Source organism: Octopus bimaculoides, chromosome 16 (genome assembly GCF_001194135.2).
Source record: "Octopus bimaculoides isolate UCB-OBI-ISO-001 chromosome 16, ASM119413v2, whole genome shotgun sequence".
NCBI classification, from domain to species: Eukaryota; Metazoa; Mollusca; class Cephalopoda; order Octopoda; family Octopodidae; genus Octopus; species Octopus bimaculoides.
In genome coordinates this window covers 35,798,233-35,815,351 of record NC_068996.1, presented here as the reverse complement: position 1 = coordinate 35,815,351, position 17,119 = coordinate 35,798,233, and the positions used below count along the sequence as shown (strand labels likewise).

General features: G+C 35.3%; 1 protein-coding gene across 1 annotated transcript in view; it reads right to left on the bottom strand.

The window, feature by feature from the left end:
• Nucleotides 1-17,119, bottom strand: part of LOC106874919 (spastin) — a 139,865-nt gene that overhangs the window by 65,544 nt on the left and 57,202 nt on the right. The window contains exon 3 of the mRNA XM_052973488.1: nucleotides 12,886-12,969. Coding sequence (XP_052829448.1) covers nucleotides 12,886-12,969 — 84 coding nt within the window. The remainder of the gene's footprint in view (nucleotides 1-12,885; nucleotides 12,970-17,119) is intronic.

The window sequence follows — 17,119 nt, the reverse complement described above, 5'->3', positions numbered from 1 at the left end:
TCTCTCTCTCTGCTTGTCTAACTTTCTCTTCTGCAAGAAATTGGCTGTGGTTAGATCTGGAGAGGGGGGGGGGGAGAGGTTTCACTATGTTTAAGAATACCCATGGTACACTAAATATCATGAAAGCACCCCTACAGCATCAAATCAAGGTGAAGATGGATGCATGGGTACACACACACACACACATGCATGCACTGCTCAACCAGACACAATAACATCATGCTTGTTTTTCTAAAGACATCTGAATCAACTAAGGCTTAATAAGGCCTATTTTAGCAGAAAATAAAGTAACAGAGGGAAAATATTGCCTTAAAAGTTAACAGTAAGTAAATTACTTTAATTCTTTATTTTCTTAACTTTTGTCATTAAACAAATGATTACAACAGCTTTTTATAACGAATATTCAGTCACTTATACATTAACTGAATGAACCCAGCATTCCAGTTGATTGAGCAGCTGTACAGTTGTGGCTAGAAATTCTGACAGAAATTGTGGTGCGTGTGTGTATATGTGCACATGCATATTAAACTTACATGCAGTGTTTTAATTTATAAGTCATTGTACAACTCTAGGAGGATATATTGAGGTAGAAATGTTAGATGAAGTGATGGGGAAGGAAAATAAAAAAAGGCTGTTAATGTATAAAAAGAGATTAGTATGTATGAGAGGGGGTGAGTAGGGATCATCCAGGGTACACCTGATTAATTAATGTCTTGATAAGTTTCATATCCTAAGGTACTCCAGCTTGACAGCCTATGATTAAATGATGCCTTGATAAACTTCCTATCTGAATAATTCTTTAGAAGAAAAATCAATTAGCAGACCACTTTATTTCTCTTCTTCTTGTTTAGTTTCCAGTCAGCTCTCATCAAACAAACCAATGAGCACAGGTATTCTAGTCAAAACCACCTCTTTTATACATCGTATAATGTGTCCTTTTTAAAGAAGCAATTTAAATGAGATTCAATCAGTTTCTAATCAGTGGTGATACTATTTATTAACTATGAAAATACTGTTTATTAGCTATGATGATATTGTTTATTAGCTAAGGTGATACTGTTTATTAACTGTGAAAACACTGTTTACTAGCTATGACGATACTAGCTAGGCACAGACATGGCTGTGTAGTAAGAAGCTTGCTTCTCAACCACATGGTTCAGGGTTCAGTCTCACTGGGTGGTACTTTGTGCAAGTGTCTTCTGCTATAACCTTGGGGCAACCAAAGCTTTGTGAAAGGATTTGGTAGATGGAAACTGAAAGAAGCCCATCATATATACATACATACATACATATATATATACATATACATATATATATATATATATATATATATATATATATATATATATATATATATATATATATATGTCTGTATGTCTGTGTTTGTCCCACCACCATTGCTTGATAACCAATGTTGGTGTGTTTATGTCCCCGTAACTTAGCAGTCCAGTAAAAAGAGACCAATAGAATAAGTACTAGGCTTACAAAGAATAAGTCCTTGGATCGATTTCTTTAACTAAAGGCGATGCTCCCACATGGCCACAGTCAAGTGACTGAAACAAGTAAAAGAATAGTTTTTTTGGCTAAGGTGATACTGTTTATTAACTGTGAAAACACTGTTTACTAGCTAAGATGATGTGGAAGTATGTGGCTTAGTGGTTGGGGTGTTGAACTCAATCATAAGATTGTGGTTTCGATTCCTGAACCAAGTGGCATGTTGTGTTCTTGAGCAAAACACTTCATTTCACGTTACTCCAGTCCACTCAGCTGGCAAAAGTGAGTAATTCTGTGATGGACTGGTAACTCGGAAAGGATCTTTATCCTTATCCTAATCAGTGGAGCAGCTATGTGCAGGCTTGATGTGTTGGTAGTATTGGTAAGGTTGTCCTCTTGGAGGATAAGACACAGTGGCACTTTAAAGTCAGGGGTAACTGGACATGTTTTCGCGTAAACAGTAAACTAATATCAACTTAAGACTAGAACATCAGATTGATGTTTGAATTAAACAGAATTATTAAGATAACAGACTTACTTTTCAGTCATAAATAACTTTTTAATTACAGTTACTTGCACTTTATATTACCAATAGTTTTCCAATGTTTCTATTTCATTACCACATGAATATAGTCTAGAGACCCATAACCATTGAAACAGATTGTGTAATGATGTAGTAAGCTTGTGCAAGCCATAAAATTGTGTATTGATGTAGTATATCTAGGCCAATGAAATATATTTATTAGCACTTTAGCATTCAGATTACTCTATCATATGTAATGTTTATATATTCACATTGTTGTGAATTGATCCTGCATTATCTTGTAACTTCAAAATTTGGATGATGTGATTGCTTATTTTTACATTGTAGGGTAGGTGTTAGGGGCCAGATGTGGCCAATCTGAACATAAAATAAGCAGAATATTTTGGCCAGATGTGGCGAATTTAAATGTTGAAGGATTAATCATAGTGCTCCCATCATTTATAGTGAACTCTACCTAGCCATAGTACCTACTAACAGCTCAGAGAGTGCATTGTTTGTGTTACCACTTACAGAATCTTCTGAAAGTTGTCTGTCAGACTGTAACCAAAACTAAAGAGATTTAATTTTGTCAATAATTATAAAGTTTTGAACTGGAACTTCAGACTTTGATGGCAGAACTTTGGCTCACATGAAATCTGGCATCACTTTCAAATCAATCAGCAAAACATTGCAATGAAGAAATGAAACAGTTTTGCTTCTTTTAAAATAAGTAGCAATTCTAATTCCAAGAAATAAAGAAAATCAAATACAGAACGGCACTATCTGTAGAGAGATTATGAAGAAACAGTAAAAGAGACGAGAGATTATTTACTTTACAACAATTTAGTTTGTTTCTTTTGTAGCAATGATTGTAGGGTAACATGATAAAATGGCAGGTCAAATACGGATGGGATCCAGATAATATAAAGAATTATTATATAAATGTGATGGGTAAGCTTGGGTTTGATTCCAAGACCAGGTCACATGTCTCCTTTGTCCCAATCTACTCAGATGAAAATTTGTACCAGCCAAATGCTGCTGAAATCCTCACTCATTCCAGCTGTCACATTTTTGATGTTAGACACCCTCTTGACCCTCTCATATCTGATCCATTTTATGTCTGCTAGTGACAACACAGGCACCAAAGAATATTAGTGAAAATATGGTACATACTACCAAATCAAATTCAGTTGTGAGTGAGGAATGAGTAAGAGGGATGGATATTCATTTGAATTTATCCTAGTATATGACTAATACATATTTTCTTGATCCTTACTGAATAACGGGTAAAGTAAAACTGAATCAGAATTTGAACTCAGACTATAGTGATACACAAGTATACACTGCAAGGTATTACATATATGTAACCATTTCATCAACTGTTTTAAGACGATACATTAATTATATAAGTTAATTAATATTTATGAACAGCAAAATTGTACTAATAACTTAGGATAATATCATCATCATCATTTAACGTATGTTGTCCATGCTGGCATGGGTTATTAATTATAAAACTGATGAATGGAATTGATAATTACTAACTGAAAAATACAACTACTAAGTTACAAAGTGAAGTATTAACAGCAGATATGTCATTGGCTTCATGAAGCAGCAACATTCATTCACCCTCCTACTAAGTGCTTATTTTCTCTATTAATCAATCTATCCTACTAATCTCTAAGAATTATTATCCTGTCTATAATGAAACTGATTGCCAAAACGTGGAAGATGAAAGCCACTACAGTACCTGTTATCATAGGGGTACTCAGAGTAATAAAGATAGGAACAGACCAACTCATAGACATGATACCAAGAAAAACTTGCTTGAAAACAAAGAAGGAAACAGAAAATAACCCTAATGGACACTGTGCAGATAAGTATTCAGTCAAACTTAATAGTTATTTATTCACATAAATAAAAATTAGTCATGCATTACTTTGTAGCTTTGAGATTTCAACGATGTGATTGTTTAATTTTAAAATAATATCATTAGGTAAGTATGAGAAGCCGGATCTAGTCAGTCTGAAGATAAAACTGGTAGATTATTTTTGGCTGGATATGACCAGCTTAAATGCTAAAGGGTTAAACTTGTACTAGTTTTATGGCACTTTTATTGAAAACTTGTGTCACGTTTTTTGTCATTTTTTTTTTATTAAATTTATCAAGTCTTAGCACTTCTCAACATCATATAATCACCCAATGTACTAAGAGCATTATCTATCTAAGGAGTCTCGGTGGCACTCAGGGGACAGTATGTACATACGTACACACACCAGATATCAGGAAAAATTTTTCCCCATAATAATAATCCTTTCTACTATAGGCACAAGGCCTGAAATTTTTTTTGGGGGGTGGGGGATTATGGCCAATTACATCAACCTCAGCGTTTAATTGGTATTTATTTTATTGTTTCCTTAAAGGATAAACAGCAAAGTCAACCTTGAGAAAATTCCAACTCAGAACATACAGCTGGTAAAAAAATACAGCAAAGTATTTTGTCTGGTGTGGTAACAATTCCACCAGTTATCCAATTTTTTCATCATCTATGATAATAAAAGCGAAATTCTGTGTGTCTGGGACCCCTGTATCTCAGTCAACATTTGCTGTACATAGGCATATTATACCTTTTTGGAATCAGGATGATCCCAGTATTGAAAATCTGCCCTTTGTTTGGTTCTTGAACATCCAGCATTGGGATCTGATTTAAAAGCATTTAGGTTGCTATTTCTAGCAGGTAAAGTATGGCTGATTCATGCCATTTTGGTTGACATTTGTCAGATGATGTCAGAGATCAAAGGAGAGATAAATGACATCTGCTTTGTTAATTTTATGCCAAGATAAGAAGTTTGGGACAAATTAACCAACAATTGGAATTCAACTTGAGACTGGAACAATAGAATGATTGCATTTCAGAATTATTTCTCATCCATCCTCAAGCTCTGATCAAATATCACCGGGGTATATAGAGGTACCACCAGTCATTTTTGACATATTATAGTCATGCTATTTAGCTCTGTTTAGTTTTGGGCTGCAGACCCAATTAGCCCTCCGCAGAAGCTAGAATAAAAGCCTGCATGGTGCGTGGCTTTTAAGCTAATGATATTAATAAAAATGTTGAACAACATGTTATAAACATGAATCTGGTGCAGTAAAGATCAACAGGGCTTAAATCACAAATTTATAGCCTGCCATGTGATTGCTTTACTGCTTACACAACATTCTATTCTAAATAAGATACTATATATTATGCTAATTAAATGTTTATTTTATCTTCACAAGATAATCCACCCAGGTAGGTGATACCGACAAAGTAAAAGACCACCCTGCCATTGTTTGATGTTTGTGATGAATCAAACAATTAATTAACGTTTATTTTATATGATATTAGATCTTATAAACTAATTTGAAGCAGTGGGTCTGTTTATCTTTTCTATCAAAGTCAAATTGATATTGCAGAGTGGGGAGCATGGCTTCATGGTTGATAAATATTTTGCAATCACAGGGTTCTGTGTGGCATTTTGAAGAAGACATTTAAATGAAGTTTGGTAAGTAATAAAGGTTGTGTGTAAACCCATCATTGTGCATGTGTGTGTGTGTGTGTGTGTGTGTGTGTGTGTGTGTGTGTGTGAGAGAGAGAGAGAGAGAGAGAGAGAGAGAGAGAGAGGAATGGTCAAACAAAACCAGTGCACTGAACTGCCGCTTGACTTACATCCTTTGACACCAAGATCAAGTTTGCCCTTCTCCTCCTCTCACAAGACCGACCATAGACTTAAAAGTACCAGACACAGTAATGGGTGTGACAGTATTGATAAAAATCTTTGCAGGCTCTACTCAAAGATGATTGATGGTGTGATGATGGAAGATGATGATTATGATGGTGGTGGTGGTGACAAAGGTAGTAGTGATGAAGAAGCATAAGAAGTGGTGGTGGTGGTGGTGGTGCTGCTGCTGGTGCTGGTGGTGCTGTAACTAAGCATGGTATTTTGTTGGTGATGGAGGTGGGGATAGTGCGACACAAAATATGAAAGGAATCTTAATATATTTCAACTATCTTTTCTCCTCTTTTTTTTTTTTTTTTTGACAGGGAGGGTGGTTAATAAATATCAAAAATTAAAATAAATATTTTTAATATTACAACATTAACAACTGAGTACTGTAGAGAATTCCATAAGTGTGATTAATATGACATAAGTATAAGCATTGTAACATGAAAGAATTATAACATTACCCTTTCTGTTACCATATTTCTTTTAAAATATGCTGCTTTTGTTTCAATTAATTTTGAAATTAATGAGGAATTTGCTAAACTTTGTCATGAAGTTAGTGACTGGAACATAAATTAAAATTTTGATGGAAGGTTTTTTTTTTTTAATTATTTTAGATTCATTTAAAATGTGAAGTTTGTGTCATATCCCCAGGTGTAGTTTCAGTTGGATTGGTACCAAACGAATTAAAAGAGTATATCAGATACTAAGGACCTTCTCTAAAAGAACCAGATGTTAACATGCTAATATTAAATAAGTTAGACAACAGCAAACAAGCTTGGTTTGACATAACAGGAAAAATTACAAAAATATTTCCCAAGACAGAGACACACAGCATGAAGATTAATGCCATATTGCCATATATCGCATTGTAATATGTCTCTACTCGCTGGCATATTAACAACAATGCTGTACCATTATATACAAACATAAATATCTCTGATGACCTAAAAGTCTTTTATAAGTCAGTATTTGGCTCTGATTTCAAAATGTGAAATTGATATATGCTAAATAATTCCCTAGATGGGTGATAGATCGTTTTCGGGTAACATTCTCATGTTATCTAGTATTGTTTGTTTTTCTGGTTCAAGTCTCTCTTCATACTGACAGCCAAGTAAACTGCAGCAATGTAGAATATAGTGTTCTGTCTAGAAATAAAACATTAACAGTAATTTTGAACCAATGATGTAAAGTGCACAGTTCAATTGTTTATCCACTTTGTTATTTCACATCTTCATTAGATATAGAACTGAAACAACCATGGAGTTAGTAACAAACTTTATCTTCAAAGAAAGAGCCAATAGTTGGGCAGAGCTCCTCAAATTTCTACAAGATTTCTTTGTTATATCAAAGTGGTACTGAAAGGCCTACACTAATTTAATGAATTCTAAAAGGGTTCAGAACTCAAACATTTGAAGATAGATTTAAAAGATTCTCTGGTGCAACATTTCCTGGATGTCATAGATCAATGATCTGTGCAAAGGACAATACAAACACAGATAGATCATGAGCCTCCACCAACTCCTTGATCCATCACAGTTAGTAATATGAGACAATAAATAATATGAACCTCAATGCCTACAATATTCTTCATAACACCAGAAAACACATGAAGAATTGGTTGTAACAACAAGAGCTTAAATTAACCAGAGAAGTAAAGAACCCTGCACTAGATTATCAAAAATACATATGAAGTGGGTTAATATATAACAAACTTCCTTGGTTCTTCCACCAAATTTTTGTCAGATGGCCAAATAATTTAAATTACATTTCATAATTAGAAGAATCTTTCAGTAGATTGGAAGAGCACATATTCTGGTCTCTTTTTCTCTCTTTCACATTCACCCTACTACAGCAAACTATAGTTAGCCATGCAATGAAGAATTCCCTGGCTGAATGAAAAGAAAATTCTTCAGAGTCATAGCAGAACCAGTTCTTCTTTACAGTTCATCTGCATAGACTGACAAAAAAAAACAAAAACAATAGAAATCAAACTTGATGAGGCATACACATGTATGTTGCATGATTGTTCTCAGCAAATCATGGAAACATCATCCAACAAAAAAAGCACTTTATGGAAATATTCCCAACCCATTAGCAATCATTCAAGAGCAGAGGACAAGATATAATGGTCACTGCTATTGAAGCAAAGATAGATTAGTATCAGAGATCCATCTGTGGATTTAGAGCCATGGAAATTCTCATATCAGGTGACTCAGAATGATGTACATTGATCGACTTTCTTGTGACATTGAGTTACAAATAGAAGACCTCAAAAATGCTTGGCAACAAAAGGGGGTTTTGGTCCGAGCTACCTACTCAAAATGAATGATAGTATGCTATGTATGTATATGGCACAAACAAATATCAAAGTAAGATAATCTGTGACTTTCCTGCATTATCATTATTATTATTATTATCATCATCATCATCATCATCATCATCATCATCATCATTATTATTAACGATAATAATAATAATAATAGTTTCAAATTTTTCCACAGGGGCAGCAATTTTGGGGGAGGGGAATGAGTTGAGTACATCAACCCCAGTGCTCAACTGGTACTTAATTAATTGACCCCGAAAGGACGAAAGGCAAAGTTGACCCCAACGGCATTTGAACACAGAATGTGAAGGCAAACAAAATGCCACAAAGCATTTCACCCGGTGTGCTAACGATTCTGCCAGCTCATCACCTTAATAATAATAATAATAATAATAATAATAATAATAATAATAATAATAATAATGATCCTTTCTACTATAGGCACAAGGCCTGAAATTTTGGGGAAGAGGGCTAGTTGAGCACATCAATCCCAATGCTCAACTCTTATTGTATTGACCACCAAAAGGATGAAATGCAAAGTCGATAGCAGTAGCATTTGAAATCAGAACACAGAGATGGAAGAAATGGCATAAAGCATTTTAATAATAATAATAATAATAATAATAATAATAATAATAATGTCAAAGAAGCTTGCAAATTCACAAGGGAACTTGGCATTAATCCTGAATTAGATGAAGAACCTGAAAGCACTTCCACGAAAAAAGCAAAATGGATCAAACAGATTGCAAAAAAGGACAAGCAGAAACAAACTGAAGCCTTTGCATGGACAGTATATATATATACTTTGAAGCTGAAATGCTGATGTAGACCAAGCAACAACCCATCAGTGACTGAGAAGCTCAGGACTGAAAGCAGAGAGTGAAGGTTTCATATTGGTGGCACAAGATCAAAGCTTGCTTACCAAAAACTACCAGGCTAATATTCTTCAAAACAGTTCTAACCCTAAATGCAGATTCTGCAATAAATTTGATGAAACGATAGACCATCTCATCTCGCAATGTCCTGTGCTGACACCAAACGAATACAAAAGTCACCATGAAAGGGTAGGACAGTATTTACATTGGAAAATATGTAAACACCACAAAATCAGCACTCCCACTTACTGGTATGAACATCATCCTGAGCCAGTCGCTGAAATGTCAGTATTCTCAGATTTTCCAGTCAACACCAACAGAACGATCCATGTTAATCAACCAGACATAGTCATTAAAGACATGGAAGAAAATACTTGTAGACTAATAGATGTAAGTGTTCCCAAATTAAGTAAATATAAGGACCTGGAAATTGAAATACAAAAGATGTGGCATCTTAAAGAGAGAACTGTTCCTGTTATTGTGGCTGCCTTAGATATAAGGAAGGGATGTCAGAAACATCAAGATAACATCCCAGGAGAACCATGTTTCAGAGAAATATAAAAGATTGTGCTGACAAGTACTGCCTACATCCTAAGAAAAACCCTATCAATTTAAATGTCTGTGTTGTATTACATGAAAATATTTTGCTACTACCCCTGCCACATCCCCTCCCCAAGCTTTCAGTCATACTGCAACATCTCTTATCCTTCACTCGCCCTAGGATGCTGGGTATGTCTTGGTGAGTGATTGTAAACATGCAGATTAAAAGCTAATAATAATAATAATAATAATAATAATAATAATAGGCTACAAATCTGAGGGACAAGGGTTAGTTGAGTAAGTCAACTCCAATACTTAACTGGAATATATCAAGTCTGGAAGGGTGAGAAGAAAAGCTAAACAAGGTGAGATTTGAACTTAGATCATAAAGAACTGTAAATAAATGAAAACCATCTTTGACTGCCACTAATGGCTCTGCCATCCACCACGCTATTAATAATAATAACAATAATAATAATTTCTTAATGAGGCACAAAACCAGAAGTTAGAGATAAGAGGGGTTAGTAGATTAAATTGATTTCAGTACTTTGCTGGAACTTTATTTTATTGACTACATTCCCATAAGAATGATAAATATGTAGGAATATGGATTATCTTGATCTGAGGTATTTGGTTGTATTCCAATATATTCTGAGTTCAAATCCTGCCAAAGTTAACTTTGTCTTTCATGCTTCCAAGGTTGACAAAATAAGTACCAATCATACATTAAGGTTTAGATTTTATTAACAATACTCTCTCCCAAAATATATACTCTATCTAAAAATTAATGTTCATTAGAAACTGTTGTTATTCAAGCGATAAGTTAGCGAATCCTCAGTGTTGGACAAAATGCTTTGAAGTATTTCTTCCATTTCTTTACTTTCTGAGTTTAAATTCCACCAAGGTTAATTTTGCCTTTCATATCAACCCAGGTGGTTGATAAAAATAAAGTATCAGTCAAGTACTAGGATCAATGGCATCAACTAACCCACTCCCTCAAAATTGTTGGCCTTATGCCAAAATCAGAAATAACAGCAACAACAGCAGCAGCAGCAGAGCTATCCCCCAAAACTGTTCTATTGGGGACGGCAAGGATTTTGAAATTGATACTTGGATGTTAAGTATCTTCCACAATACTTAACATCTAGGTACCAAGTCTTATAATTCGTGAAATAAGACCCTGAGAGACCCTGTGAGATCTTTGACAACAGGATGTGGTCTGATCTCACAAAATTACCTAGGAAAAGTGAGATCGAGAGCTCTGAGAAGTAAAATAATAATAATAAAGCAGTGAGCTGGCAGAAACGTTAGCATGCTGGGCGAAATGCTTAGCAGTATTTCATCTGCCGCTACATTCTGAGTTCAAATTCCGCCGAGGTCGTCTTTGCCTTTCATCCTTTCGGGGTTGATAAATTAAGTACCAGTTGTGTATTGGGGTTGATCTAATCGATTGGCACCCTCCCCCAAAATTTAGGGCCTTGTGCCTAGAGTAAAAAAGAATAATAATGTCAGGATGGTCCTGAATATATGAACTGAACTCTCAGGATAAAATTGCACTCCCTGGCGGTACCAGTTGTCTATAGACTTAATGTCATCAACTGGAATCTGAATGATCTCCAGCAGATGGACATAAAGATCAGTAAACTGCTGATACTAAACAAGATACACCACCCAAAATCAGATGTCCACAAATTCTATCTCCCACGAAAGGAAGGCAGGGAAGGCTTAATCCAGCTTAAAACATCCTACAAAACAACCACAATAGAACTGCAAGTGCACATCCAAAGTAACAGTGACTGGATGATAGAGACGGTAAGGCAACATGAAAAGAGTAGGAAACTGCATTCAATCTCGAAAGAGGCATCTAAATACAGGCAAGAGCTTAACCTCTTTGATTATGATGATGATAAGGACATACCACCCACTAAGGCAGCAAAAAAGTGTAAAACAAAAGCCAAACAAGAAAGCCTGAAGGAACTATCAAGACTGTGGCTAGAAAAACCATTGCATGGGCAATACCCTAAATGAGCTGGGGAAGCTAGTGTAGATATAAGAAGAACCTATCAGTGGCTGCAGAATGTTGGTTTGAAAGTTGAAACAGAAGGATTTATCCTAGCAGCACAAGATCAGAGTCTCCTCACCCAAAACTATCAAGCTAATGTCACACACAATGAGGTAAACACAAAAGTGTAGACTCTCCAATGACAAACTTAAGAGTATTGACCACATTGTTGCCAGTTACTCAGTCCTTGCTCTTACAGAATATAAACCAGGGATGATTGAGTTGGCCAATACTAGCACTGGGGAATATGCTGTCACTATGATATCCCATACCCTAAGAACTGGTATGAACACCATCCAGAGCCAGTCACTGAGGGAGAGAATGTTACCATCCTATGGGATTATGAGACATATACAGACAGGAAAATAAATGCTAACAGACCACATATCATCATCAAAGACCTAAGACAAAAAACATGCCTGCTAGAAATATCCCAGCAAAGGAATTTGAAAAACTGTCGAAATAAGGACTTTGAGATTGAGATATCTAGGATGTGGCAATTAAAAACCAAAACCATCCCTGTTGTTATAGGTGCCCTGGAAGGATCAAGAAAGGTACTGACAAGTTTTTTGACCAGATCTCTGTGAAACCAACAATCTATGCAACTCAAAAAATTGTGTTGATATCAACCGTCCACATTCTCAGGAAGCTTCTCTCTATCTAATGTCTTAGGCCACTGGTTGAGATCAGGTCAGAAGATGAAATAAAATGCAAATCAATCAGAAAATAATAATAATAATGGTTTCAAATTTTGGCTCAAGGCCAGCAATTTTGGGGAGGGGTAGATCAATTACATCAACCCCAATGTTCAACTGGTACTTATTTAATCAACCCCAAAGGGATAAAAGGCAAAGTAGACCCTGGCAGAATCTGAACTCAGAACGTAAAGAGAGATGAAATGCTGCTAAGCATTTTGCTTAACATACTAACAATTCTGCCAACTCAATCCTTTTCACTTTAGGCACAAGGTCCAAAATTTGGTGGCAGGAGCTCATCAACTCCAGTGTTCAACTGACACTTATTTTATTGATCCCAAAAGGATGATAAGCAAAGTCAACCTCAGAGGAATTTGAACCCAGAATGTAAAACCAAGAAGAAATGCTGCTAAGCATTTTTTCCAGTGTGCTAACGATCCTGCCAGCCTATCATCTTAATAGCAACAAAATACCTGTACAATTAATAACTCACTTCAAAATGCATTATAATTATTTTTTTTGTAATTAATAAGCTTTTGGTTTTCTTAATTTATGATGACATGAAAATAATTTTCTACATCAAGAAAGAATGTGAAAACTTACCCAGAACTTCCAGGCGGTCTTTGGCCATAACAAGGTTAGTTGACATTTTATCTTTCAACCGTTTGGCACGGTCCCAGGCATCTCCTGTGAGGAAAAAAAAACATCAAGAAAAGTGAAAATAAAAGGAAATATATGAAATTGTATCATCACTATTAAGTCACAGAAAGGAAAAAAAAAACTTGGAAAATTCTTCAATAAATTTGAAAAGAAAACCAAATTCAATAGTGCTCTACACCTTATCTTCCAAGTATAAAGCTCCTGCCTCCCCAGTCAGGGTTTGTAGTTTTGCGTATTTCATGGCAACCTCACTAGTGCTGGTACCATAGTAAAACCTACACAGTACATGCTGTAAAGTGTTTGGTATTAGGAAGGGCATCCAGCCATAGAAACCATGCCAAAGCAGACACTGGAGTATGATGCAGTCCTTGATTCCAATGGACCCTCTCAAACCACCCAATCCATGTCAGCCTGGAACATGGACATTAAATAATGATGACAATGATGATGCTTGTTGTTACACTAGGATTATTAAGGTAGTGAACCACATAGTCTTAAGTTCAAATTTTACCACAAAAGTACCTCTGCTGCTATCACTAACCCTGGCTCAACAGACAGGTTCCATTTCAGTGTTACATATGAATAGTTGACATTAAAGAAAATAACAGATTTCTTTGTAAAAACAATTGCTCCAAAACACAGATGGCCAAATATTCCAATAATGATAATATCCTTGCTAGTGTAGATAACTAGTTGCAAAACTACATACTACCATCATCATCATTTGATGCTTGTTTCCCATGCTGGTATAGGTTGAAAGATCTTATGAGTTGGGGGCTGCATCATGCATGGTTTCTAAGGCTGGATGTCCATCTTGACCCCAACCACTATGCAGAGTGTACAGGATGCATGTTTTTTCTCTTCTTTTCTTTTTTCTTCACTAGTGAATATTCCCTAGTGATTTGCAAAATCTAGAGTGACTCCTAATAACTAACGGAGATAGAGGAGAGGGTGTAATGTCTCGGCAGGGTGATAAGAGAGAGTAAGATGAGAGGAACAGATTTATTGTGATAGAGTGGTAGCAGAGAGAGTAATAGAGTAGTAGAATAGGCATAAAGTGGAGGAGAGCATGTGGCTTAAAACATGGGAAAGAGGAGTCAGTGAAAGGGGGTTGTTAAGAAAAGATGAGGACAGAGAGGAAAGGTGTTAGGGTAGGTTATGTTGTGAAAGACCTAGGGTTATCTTACGTCATAAAGGCAAATGTGGATGGAAGACATGGGGTAAAGGGATAGGAAGGGAGCAATAGGCAGGGTAGAGATGAATCATGTGAGAGCCACCAAAGGAAAGAGAGGTGAGGTGGATCATGGAAATAGGCCGGAGGAGGAGGAGTAAAGACAAGAAGGTGCTGAGGAATGCAGAAGGGTATGAGAAGGCAGTGAGAGAAAATGACAGAGGGTTGAGGGGCAGTGGGTGAGAACTAGGAGAGTAATAATGGGGAAAGAGAGGTCGGAGGGTATCAGAGATAAAAGAGGAGGGGAAGAGCAGTGTGTGAATGCAAAGAAAGTATCCAAGAAATAAGGAAGGCTGTGGAGAAAGGATGGTGAAAGAGGGGTTGAAGGAATCTGTAGGTTTAAAGAATCTACAGTTCTTATATTAACCCTTTAGTGTACCAGCTATGTCAGGCCCTTGTTTTATTCTACATTGTTTTATGTTCAAACCAGCCAGATCTAACCTCTTGCATATATCCTACATCATTCTAAAAATAAACAATTATGTAACTAAGAGATAATGCCTAATTAATTGAAACAATGTGAATAAGCAGTACATTTGTCAGAGTAATCTAAATGCTAAAGGGTTAATTATCTTTGACTTGACACAAGATAAATTTTTTTTATATATTTGGAAAGAAGTACAGCTAACTGAATCCACTCTAATATATTACAGTGATGGATTCAACCAGTATAAACTAAAGAGGAAGTCTCTCATTATATATGCTAAATCTCTCAAATTACACTCTATAATCTTTAAAAAGAACACAGTGGAGGAGGATGCCCGAGAACAGAGGATGGTCACAGCTGAAGTATTTACAAACATAGGTATGATCTGGAGTTAATCAATGATATTATCTAATAAAATCTCCCCCAGCATGACCATGGTCAACAGGATGGAACTTAGAAAAAACACTAAAATATTAACCATGAAGCATGGAAGGCCCCAGGTTGACCTCATCAGAATTTGAACTGAGAACCTGGAAGGAACAAACTATATACTGTAAGGCCTCTTGCATATCATTATTTCTGTCATCTTGTTTATGTATAGCTTATATTAAATGAATATAATAAAGGTGGTGAGGTGACAGAATCGTTAGCATGCCAGACAAAATGCTTAGCAGCATTTCATCCATCTTTACATTCTAAGTTCAAATTCCGCCGAGGTCAGCTCTGCCTTGCATTCTCTTAGAATCAATTAAGTATCAGTTAAACACTGAGGTTGATGTAAACTGACTAGCATCCACCCCTAAAAAATTTCAGGTGTTGAACCTATAGCAGAAAGGATTAACTCTTTTGAGACAACCTGCTTGAGACCACCCCAGGTTCTATGACACAAACTTACTGTCTTAAAGTGGTCTAAATTATAATCTTCTATTAGAATTATATGTTAATTTATTCCAGTTATCAGCTTAATAATGAGAGAGTTATTTTACCAAATTATCCATTTTAAAAATTAATTGAAACAAAAGCATTATATGTCATCAGAAATATAGTAACAAAAGAGTTAATGAATAAAAAGCATATTTTTACTGTTGACTGATTCTTTCTAATCTACCCAAATACCTCAATATTTTATAGGCAAAATATAAGCATTAACCCAGGAGCATTTAAATTGGCCATATCCGACCAAAAGAATCTACATGTTTTATCTTCAAACTGGTGAAATCTGGCTTCTCACACTTACTCTACAATGTTATTCTAGAAGTAAACAATTGTGCCATTGGAATGTATGAAAATGTATGAAAAATTCAAAACAAAGCGGGCAAATAAGCATTATATTTGACAAAGTAATCTGAATGCTAAAGAATTAAGCCAGCCATATCCAACTAAAATATTCTACCTGCTTAATCTTCAAGCTAACTAGATCTGGCCTCTCACACTTCCCCTACAATAGTACTCTAAAAGTAAATAATCACTTCATTGAAACCTCAAAGCTCTGAGATAATGTATGATTAATTCAAAGAGTGGATAAATAACCATTACATTTGACAGAATAATCTGAATGATAAAAGGTTAAATACTTTGTTTTAATTCTTGTGATACAAATCTGCCTGAAAACACTGTTGGCTCTATGACTTAAATCTCCTGCTTTAAAGTAATCTAATAAAGTAATCTTCCATTAAATTCCATATTAACTTATGTTACAAATACCAGCTTAAAAACAACAAAATTATTTTACTAAATCCTTAATTATTTTCAAAAATTATTTTAAACAAAAGATGTGTATTTTTACAGAAATACAGTAATATGAGGGTTAATATATTAATGGCATATCCAGGATTCCTCTAGACAATATTTCAAAAGAAAAATGGAGATTGCCTTCTAGTTACTGTTAATATGTACAATCATATGTGTGTCTCACTTTCTCTGTGTGTGTGTGTGTCTCTCTCTCCAACTCTCATCTGTTTCCAAGTAATAATTTCCCATGGCTGGGTATGTTTTCACAGAATAATGAAAATGAGTGACACTGTATGTATAGTGGTGACACTCATTTACAATTATCATGCAGGGTCAGTATAAGGTGATACACACACACACACACACCTGATGGTCTACTTTCAGTTTCCATCTACCAAATCTACCAACAAAGTCTTGATCAGCCCAGTCTTTAATCATAGAAAAGACTTGTCAAAGGAACCATGAAGTAGGACTGAACCTGAAATCAAGTGGTATGGAGGCAAACTTCTTAACCACTAAGCAACACGTAATTACAAGAATATTCAGCATTGCCTGAGAATTAAAGTACTCTGTTGTTGACCAATTAGCAGAATTTAAACAATAGTTAATCTGCATAAAATTATTATTAAACACATTGTTTATACTATTTCTAACAGATTTTATTTTCCAGTTCCAAAACTTTATTTGTGTTTCATTAATTCAATAATTTACTATAAATGAAATGACAGTATATATAATTATTGATTGCCTTAGGCAATTATTGATTTTCTAATTTATTTAACTGAATT